Source organism: Anopheles marshallii, chromosome X, assembly GCF_943734725.1.
Source record: "Anopheles marshallii chromosome X, idAnoMarsDA_429_01, whole genome shotgun sequence".
NCBI classification, from domain to species: Eukaryota; Metazoa; Arthropoda; class Insecta; order Diptera; family Culicidae; genus Anopheles; species Anopheles marshallii.
The window spans coordinates 3,068,392-3,077,514 of NC_071325.1; the positions used below are offsets into that span (position 1 = coordinate 3,068,392).

The 9,123-nt window shown below is 40.1% G+C and overlaps 2 protein-coding genes across 2 annotated transcripts; one reads left to right on the top strand and one right to left on the bottom strand.

The window, feature by feature from the left end:
- Positions 1-4,049: 4,049 nt before the first annotated feature.
- LOC128709197 (RNA-binding motif protein, X-linked 2) lies at positions 4,050-4,693 on the bottom strand. Its single transcript, XM_053804184.1, has 2 exons — positions 4,680-4,693; positions 4,050-4,587 (listed from the first exon to the last, which is right to left on the bottom strand). Exons 1-2 carry the CDS (start codon positions 4,691-4,693, stop codon positions 4,050-4,052), a joined length of 552 nt encoding a protein of 183 aa, XP_053660159.1.
- A 1,418-nt stretch (positions 4,694-6,111) lies between these two features.
- On the top strand, positions 6,112-6,787 carry LOC128711461 (type-1 angiotensin II receptor-associated protein-like). The gene is made up of 3 exons (XM_053806342.1): positions 6,112-6,156; positions 6,258-6,404; positions 6,500-6,787. The coding sequence occupies exons 1-3, from the start codon at positions 6,112-6,114 to the stop codon at positions 6,785-6,787; spliced, it is 480 nt and encodes a 159-aa protein (XP_053662317.1).
- The last annotated feature ends 2,336 nt before the right edge of the window (positions 6,788-9,123 follow it).

Genomic DNA, 9,123 nt, shown 5'->3' on the forward strand with positions numbered 1-9,123 from the left:
AGAATAATACAACAAAAAAACGAGAAAAAGCAAAGCGACAAGAGAATGAGACAAGTGAAATACAATATTTTTTTATCGAACTATGAACATAAAAAAAACACACACACACACAGCTACACAAATTTGCTCCATTTCCATCATCCCTCGCCAAAAAAATAGTGTACGTGTGTGTGTGTGTGCAGGACAGATTTAACAGCGGACATGCTTCATTTTACACACATGACGTAGAAAACATATGAAAACAACAAGAACAGCAAAATAAAACAACAAATATGAACGATGTATTAATTACACCACGAAGCAGCCAAAAGGGTGTTTAGAATAATCGAAAACAAAATGCAAAACGGTTAGAGATGCATAGAAATGTTAACCAAAAAATCCAACAGGGAGAAAGAAAGAGGGAAGCAAAATGAGAATGAAACAATACAAACAAACCGAAACTGGCTGAATGGAACAGGGACAAGGAAGGCAAAACAAAAGAAAGAAAGAAGGAAACAAAACAAACAACAGTGACACTTATATCGGGTAAAGTAAAGAATGTGACGAAACGGAACAAAACAAGCGAAACGTTGTGTAGAGGAAAACAAAAACCAAAACAAAGGTAATGGAAGAAAACCAAACAGGTATCATAGTTTTAAACAAAGGCAAAACAAAGGGAAACGTTTAAAAAAACAGAAGATAAAAACGATTTAAAATCAGTGTAAAAGTTAAGCAAACAATGCAAAACAAAGCAAAAAAAAATAAGACAGGAACAACTGCTGTTGTTGTTACGTGGTTAACAATGTTCAATACCGTGGTTAGGCGCAAATGTTTAGATTTATCTTATTCTAAATTAGTTTCGTCTACGTGTAGCATCTTGTAAAACGGTGTAATCAACGATAGTAGACAGGGACACACAAAAATTCCCAATTTGGAGCAGCTTGTGTTTGGGTAAGAGGTTAGGTTATTTCTTTTTCTAAAGTATATATGTATACTGTAGATTGATGTTTTGTAGTTTTGCGTATTTTCTACCGTTATGGAAACGTGCTGTTTGTAATTGTCATTGGTTTTGTGTTGTTTTTTTTCTAGTAGCGAATCTAAAAATCATGAAAACTGAATAATCTGATGATATAGTGGATATTAAAGTGGAAACAAACCTATACTAGTGCGCTATGTTACAAGTAAAACAAAAAAAAAGCACATACACAAATGATGAGAGAGAAAACAAAACGGAAAACAAGAAGGAAAAGGTAGCTTTAAAGCATACAACGCAAACACAAAGAATCTTGCTCAATTAAAACGCTACACTGTTGTACTGGTTGCATAGATGCGGGCGCAAGGAGAAGCCGAGTGTCGCAGGCTCGACCACTAACGCTCCCGGGGGTATTGATAGTGGGGCTATTGGCCGATTTAGATGCTGCCTAAAGACTCTCTCTGCAACCAGGTGTCTCGCCTAGCTTAGTGACCTAGTGTAACACTCGTCCGGCCGCATACCGTTCACCGAATTGGTTGCGGAGAGATTCATTTAGTGTGCCACAACGGAGTGAAGTGAAGGATGGAAAAAGATACAATGAAGAAACAAAAAAAAAATATATAGACAACAACACATACTGCCAAGCGATAAATAATATGAGCGAAGGTAAAACAAACCACGCTAGGTCTAGATGGATGTATAACGCCGTTTCGTTTAACTATGCGTACAACTGATAGTAGGTACGTTTAGAGTGGGGCAAGATGGCCAAGATCTAAGCTCAAATATAGATACAATTGTGATTTGTACTTTGATAGTTAACAGTGATGGCATATATAATTTTAAACTGTTTTGTATGTTAATTAAGGTTATTTCAACCAAACAAACAAACAAACAAACGAAAAAAAATCAACCACAAACCTTCTAACGGACTTTAGCACACACACACCCCCGCACGCACACAGCAGCAGCAATTATTAGTCTCGTCCACAGCTCAATATATATATGGTTAACAAAGGCGACATGTACATCAATTGCTGTTTGTAGTTTGCCAACGAACTTTTACTTTCAGTGAGCCGGATTGCTTCATTAGTGTGCGTTCGAGGTTTTGCTGTACGCGTCAGGCTTGGTAAACAATCATTAGCGAATCCGCACACGAGAGGGAGAGTGAGAGAACGAGCTAGCGACGTGTCAGTTTTGCTGCACAAGCAGTGCAATCTTGCTCCACTCCACGCAACACAAGGAAGATGTTTTTTAATTATCGATTTACTAAACAGACCTCAGTAGTAACACGATCTAAATATAATTTTACTTCAGCACATCGAGAAGCTGGCTATAAGTGTGAAGCAAAAAAAAAACACACACAAGCCGTATGCAAAGTCTCATTTACTTTGTGTTCATCTTTCCGTAAGTCAACCAAATGCAAACAAAAACTATCTTTACAAAAAAACAAAACCACAAAAAAAGAACAAATCAAATATGTATAACAATTTACAAGTAGTGAAACGTAATGCTCGTAATAGTATGTGGGGTGAAACGAACAACACAAACACACACACACACACACACACACAAGACAAACAAATAACTACCAGACCTTCATTGCAATTTAGTTGAGCAAAAGAAGAGACACGTGGAGAGCGGATGGGAGCCATTTGCAAAATCCGCACACTCGAACCCCCGTAGACCATCCCGGTACCCATTGCCCATCACCATCTAAAGAATGTATAAAACAAACCAGGGATAGAGCCAAACTAAACAGAGCGGACGGATAAAACATACAAACCAAACCCCGATTACTAAAACCAATGAAGTAAACGCAGCAAAACCCAATACCCTGAAACAATGCCGACAAAGTCATGGACGCGCGCGCAGACGGAGAGAGCAAAGATGGTTAACAATATTAAATCAAGCAAAAGCATTACCTTTAGTGTGTAAAATGAACGAGGAAGAACAACAAAATGGCGAACCATCCTAGTAATAGCAAGTAAACACAAGGTATGCCGTTTCGTGTAAACAAAGATCAGTGTGTTCCTCGCTGTTCGATGCGGTTGGACTGTTGCTGAGGAATGCCTACCACTCCGATGCCGGTGCCTACTTTCATTTGATTCTTCTCTAATACTATTTTCAAACAACGTCAAAGCATTACAGATGCCGAAAGATGTCTGAATGATTTGCAGTGTACGCTTCGTTTTCAAAAGATGGCCGTTCCGGCATTTTGTTAACTGCTTTGTCTAAGTTTCTCGTGTTGCACGATTACCGTCACTGTGTGTTGTTTAGTTCAAAATTGTCCAAAAAGCGCTCTTGAACGTGCTATATCGTTCATTTATGCAACGCATTATTAACGTAAACCTGGATGGATTCGTCTGTCACAATCGGCCAACATGTCTACCAGCCATAAGCATCACTATTCTTAACCATTCGTACGAACACTAAGCGTGCGCAAACGTAACACCCAAAATACAAAACAAAAAATGCAAACAAAACGATCATACGTCGGGTGTGTATTAAATGCGAAACCAAGCAAACCAGCAGACACAACTGGATAGTCACTAAAATAAAGGAAAAAACAATATCTCCATATGATAGATGTTGAAAATATAATTTAATGTTGAAATGAACTACGGAAAGATATGTGGTCCTTTTGTACTTCTTCTACTTGGTCCGCACACGGTTGAGGCGCTGACACGGCGGTCCGTTTTCTGGAAGCTCTCCTCCATGTTCGGTTGTATCCAAGCTCTGACAGGTCTAGCTTCACATGATATAATCAAAAAGTTCACTGTGCTCCTTCTAGGCCTCTCGTCGCTGAAAAGGTCGCTGATGAACACGTTCCTGGTAGTGCAAGAATCCGGCATCCTCGACTCGTGCCACAACCATCTTCGGAAAATATAGATACAAATGTAATCTCGGCGACAAAACGATATTTTACTTTGGAATGATATGCTGTGCAAAATCGCGTTCCAATGGCTGCGTTTAGAGCATCCTGTATTTGCTCATGGGAATTTTATTTAATTATTTACCTAAACCCCTACCCGTAGCGTCATGTAAAAAAGTTATAAATCACTTCATTTACTACAGCTTAATGGATCCCATCAATTGTCTATCGTCTTTCTTTCTCCTTCTTAATGGACGGTTCGTGTCGTTCACGCTTAACTTTACTGTACACCTCCCGCGATCGTTCCGCACTACGTTCCGGTGTCCGCCTGTCCGAGCGTCCTTCCGCCTGCTTTCTCATCACCACCTCCGGTGCGCATCCTTCCATTAACAGCTGGTGCGTTTCTGCATCCGTTTTGTCCGTTTCCTTGGGTGGTCGGTAGTCCTGCACATGGTCAACACGGATCGTTTTTCCAACGAGCTTTATGCCGTTCAAATTGTCCACCGCCAGCACGGTGGATCGCTGATCTTCGTAACAGATAAAGGCGAATCCTTTCGACTTCCCGGTCGCTTTGTCCCGCACCAGGTGCACGTTCACGATCTCCCCGTACTGGGAAAACACGCACAGTATATCCCCTTCGGTAAGGTCATAGAGTAGCCCACCGACAAATATCCAAGCACTGCCGCTGTACTGATTGTGCCAGGAACCAATGCCGCCCGATTTCAAATCCAGTTCGCTTAGTTTTAGCACATTTTTCATATTACTGAAACGATGGGTGAAGACATTAATGATTTACATTAAACAGAGCCAGATAGAAAGCGGATTTTCATTATGGTTCCGAAAAATAATACTCACGTCATAGGATTCATTTTGACTTTGTGGGTTGATATACACTATCTTAGTCAATTAAACCAACTGTTTCACTAATTTTATCGCAAGAGCGGCAGATTTGTTATTCAGTTCCCGGGTTTTGTTTACATCGGATTGTTGTTGATTAAACGGCAGGCTAGCCCATTCTGAACAGTTTGACAGTTGCTGCAGAAGAACGGTTTTGACATAATCGGTTTTAGTTCGTGTTCACATTCAACATCGGATGCAGGGGTGGTAATATCAAGTTTCGCAAGAAAATTGAAACGGTTGTAAATCTAATCTTTGTGAATGAAAGTGATGTTATATCGGTTGATAGCCAAATTGTTGCATATTTCTGCTTGCTCTTTCGAGTGTTTTAAACGCATTTTGTAGCTTTTTTGTTATAATTTTCATTAGAACGGCCTGGCCATATCGACTGATGATACCACGTAACCGGATAGTCAGTCCTTGCTACGGGAGATTGGTCCGGATGGGATTTTGGTCCGGTTCGATTTTGTTCCTTTCTTCATTATGCCACCCCAACTATTGTAGACCCAATGACAGACTGGCATGATCGTTAGCCTTTTGAACTTTTCTGTTGTGCTAAGACTTTAAGCTGTACTCCTTCCATTTTTCATGCATTGCTTCTTTTATTTCCGATTCCTATTGTCTGACACCAAACCCGACAAAATGGTTGATGTAAATGATGCGAACATTCGTATTTGGAGATCGAAACATGCTTACATTAATATGGCTTCAATTGCACACGGACCGAAAAACGATACACTGCCGAAAATTGATGCAGACACCCTTGGTGAGGCTGGGAAAATGTTGAATAATGTTTATTTTTGTGTGATTTTTAAAATTTTTATATGTTTTGTCTTCGTAAAATTACTACCAGCTCCTTGATGAAGTAAAAGTTTAATTCTCTTAATGCTTTTCATTTTAAGGAAATAGTATTGTTTCCTTCATTCTTCATTCACATTAAGAATGTATTAGAAACGAATCCTACACATCTTATTATCTTATTAGCAAAATTAAAATTAACAAAATTAAATGCCGAGTTTTGATTTCGCTCCCGGACCGGAAAGCACACAGGAACTACTGCTCCGATATCGTATCGTGCCCATCACTATGCACTTTGACAGTTCTGCTGTGCCTGCTGATTTTAAACAAACGAGCCAGTGTTATTCAAATTGCCAAAATAAGACTTATTTCTAGCTCCGGTACGTGGTAAAAATTTGATACGGGCCCGATCGAGCTAACCGCGGGAAGCCTGCAAAGTGCCGCCACTGGTGTGGTGATTCTTTCCCGAAGGAATCTTCATGTTCATCGTATCGGGGTGCTGAGGAAGCCATTCTCATTAGAACGCAAAAAAGGGAAGCGTTCTTCGATACCCTTTGTGTTGCCCTCATTGAATCATCACTGGCAGTAGGTTATGGATATTCAGCGAGCAATGAATTCAATGCACACGCGTTTGAAGGTAAGCATTTCTGTGTGTTTTTTCCCACGAAAACGGCAATTATTCTATACACGCTTATCTGATTGTTGGTGTTTTTTTTTTCTTCAATCGCTTTCTTACAGCTGGTAGCATTCGTGCACTTCATTCTGATTGTGCTGGCTCTCGGAAGTGCTTGGCTGCCATCGGCTTATCTGTTCTATAACCTCCTATACATGGTAGCACTGTTCTGGGCGATACACTGTCGCGAATCGATCGACGCGGTCCAAATTGTATGTTTTGTCTCAATTGACACCTATCATTACAACATGTGGTTTACAACTGGTTTAACCCGTTAACGCCCACGTTCCCACTTTCTTGTTTGCAGTGTGCCGTCATCAATGGGTTTAGCTTCTTCTTCGATCTGATGGGTATCATTTCGTACTTTCCATCGCACGGTATCTTTTCCGCCGTGTTTGCCATACTCAACCTGGTCATCCGTCCGTTCAGTTTGTTGCTGCTGCAGCGTGAACTTTCCGACCGTGGCGGAAGCTTCGATCTCGGGCACGATGGTACGGGCGGCGTTGGTGAACACCCGACCAGCTACGAGGATATTGATGCACCGCACCAGCAGACACCGTCGCACGGGCAGGTGAATGTTAATCTGTTCAAGTGAGCGGAAGTTACCCCACCCGTATCAAGAACGAATCTCGATCGTGTTTTTCTCTATTGAATCAATGAATCTACTTTGTGTTTTGTCGCTCAAACATCGTGCCAGATGCGAGAAGGGAAGAAGGTACGAGTTAAGGAAGTTTTTGTTTATAAATGTGTAGGAAAGTTATAATCTCAGTGGTGAGCCACCAGTGTGGCGGCGAAGATAGCATAACTCGGCTGTTACCATCTCACAAACAACTTTAATCACGTTCTTGTTTTACTTGTAACGTGTTCGGAACTCAGTGAAATTTCTTTCAATTGTTTTAATCATACTGGCCAGGTTTTAACACATTTTATTCGAGCAATTAGTTTTGTTATTAATATTATACTCACGATCAACTATCGAACCATTTATTTAACATTGTTATAGTCACACGAATATGTTTTGCGAACGCTGAATGAGTTTTAAGATGGCAGATATGGAATTTGGATAAAGTCACCTTCACTATACTGCAGCGCGTATTGAATGTTGATAAAAAACAGAGATATTTTCGAAGGCAGGTTACAAAAAACTCAGTCGGTACAGTCAGCAAAAGTGAATCAGAAACATGTCTAGCTCGTTCTAGATGAAGCACTGTAATTATATCTAGATTAAGACGATAAAATTCTTATTTCTCGATATTTCGGTGCCAAAACAAACAATCGCTCGTTCATCCGAAACATTACCTCTAGCGAAAGTTCTAGTGTATGCATATTATAACTTAAGATACCGAATTTTTATTTCGTAGAAGCATACTAAACGCTCCGTTTGTCTTTCTTCATGTGTTTATCATCGAGAAGGTGATCTACCACACAGCCCACGAAACTAGCGCCATCTCGTGGTCAGTAGTGACTGCTGCGTTTTCCCAAAGACGATCGCCAACCGTTTGCCGATGATTGCGCCCTCTACCGTGAGCTAACCTAAAAAAAAACATTGCGCATCCAGCCAAGACGCAATCCAAATTACTTACCCTTGTACAGAAACATCGTACTTACAAAAAAGAAAAACACCGTGGACTGTTTTTTTTTGTTACAATTTTTCTTCAATAACTGTAATTTTATTTTTCAATTATAAAAATTAACACAAAGTTCACTTTGTCCTGTGCCCTGATGACACATTGCGCTCATCTCACCCTCCGTGTCTCATCCCCCTTTGCTTCATTTGCATCTGCCAGTTTTTTGCCATGCATTTGTGTATGTGTTGCTTGTTGTTGTCCTAATGTTTGTTTGTGTATGTGTGCACCTGCTCTATGCCATTGTCTTTTAGTGCGCTCTTGGCGCGCATTTCACGATTCGCAAACCGTCCACGTTTGCTGTTTTGGTTTGTTTGTTGTCCCCTTGTTGCTGGTATGTAAATGGTTTTCGTGTGTGTCTGTGTTTGTGTAAATGTTTCTTCGCAGTGAATGTATGTACGTGTGGAAGAGTATATGTGCACAGTGTGTGAGGGTTTGTATCATTTTTGGATTCTCTTCTTGTATCCTTCGCGCACATAACGCTCCGGTATGCGTGCATTGAATTGTGTTGGTGTGTGTGCATACGTACGGGTCTGTGTTTACTAACTTGTAAATGCTTCCTACTATACTGCAGGGTTAGAGGGTGTACTTATCGCTTTGCCTTTCCACCGGTTATTTATGAGATATTGTGTTTTGCTTTTCCCACTGTCACTGTCCCATTAATGCCACCCGCACTGTTTGTTGTTCCTGTGTGTGAGTGTGTGTTATACAGCTTTGTTTTGTATTTACTTTTCTCATGTTTTTTGCCTCGTGTGTGCGCGCTTTGTTTTACAGATTCCTATATAACCACGGTTTTCTTTGTTTGTTTGCAATCGACCGAGTAAAACCTATTATTTGGAGATAATATGACACATAGTGGAATAATGTAACAAACGTGAGCATCTCATGATGTTCAGGTTTTTCTTCATTACGTGGCTATGTGTGTGAGTTTTTTTTGTGTGTTGCTTCTCTTTTTGTTTGTTTGTTTTTTTTTTCGTCCAAAAAACGGCAGTATCATGTAAAGATGTGATTTTATTATATTCCAGTGTTTTGTTTTGCTTTCTTTTGCATCTTATTATGCAAAACTTTCATTTGTTATGTTTTTTTTGTTTTCGTTTTCTATCCTGCTCTCTTCACGCTTGTTTTGCTTTCATTTCACTAAGCTTGGTATGAACGAACATTTGTTTTTCTTTTCCTTTCTTGTATTGTTGTTTTTTTGGTTTGCAATGTGTATGACAGGAGGGCGAGGGAAAGGGTTTGGCTTGTAAGTATACTTTGATGCGAACTTCGTGTTTGTGTATGTGTGTGTGTAGTTTTTTTTAATTCT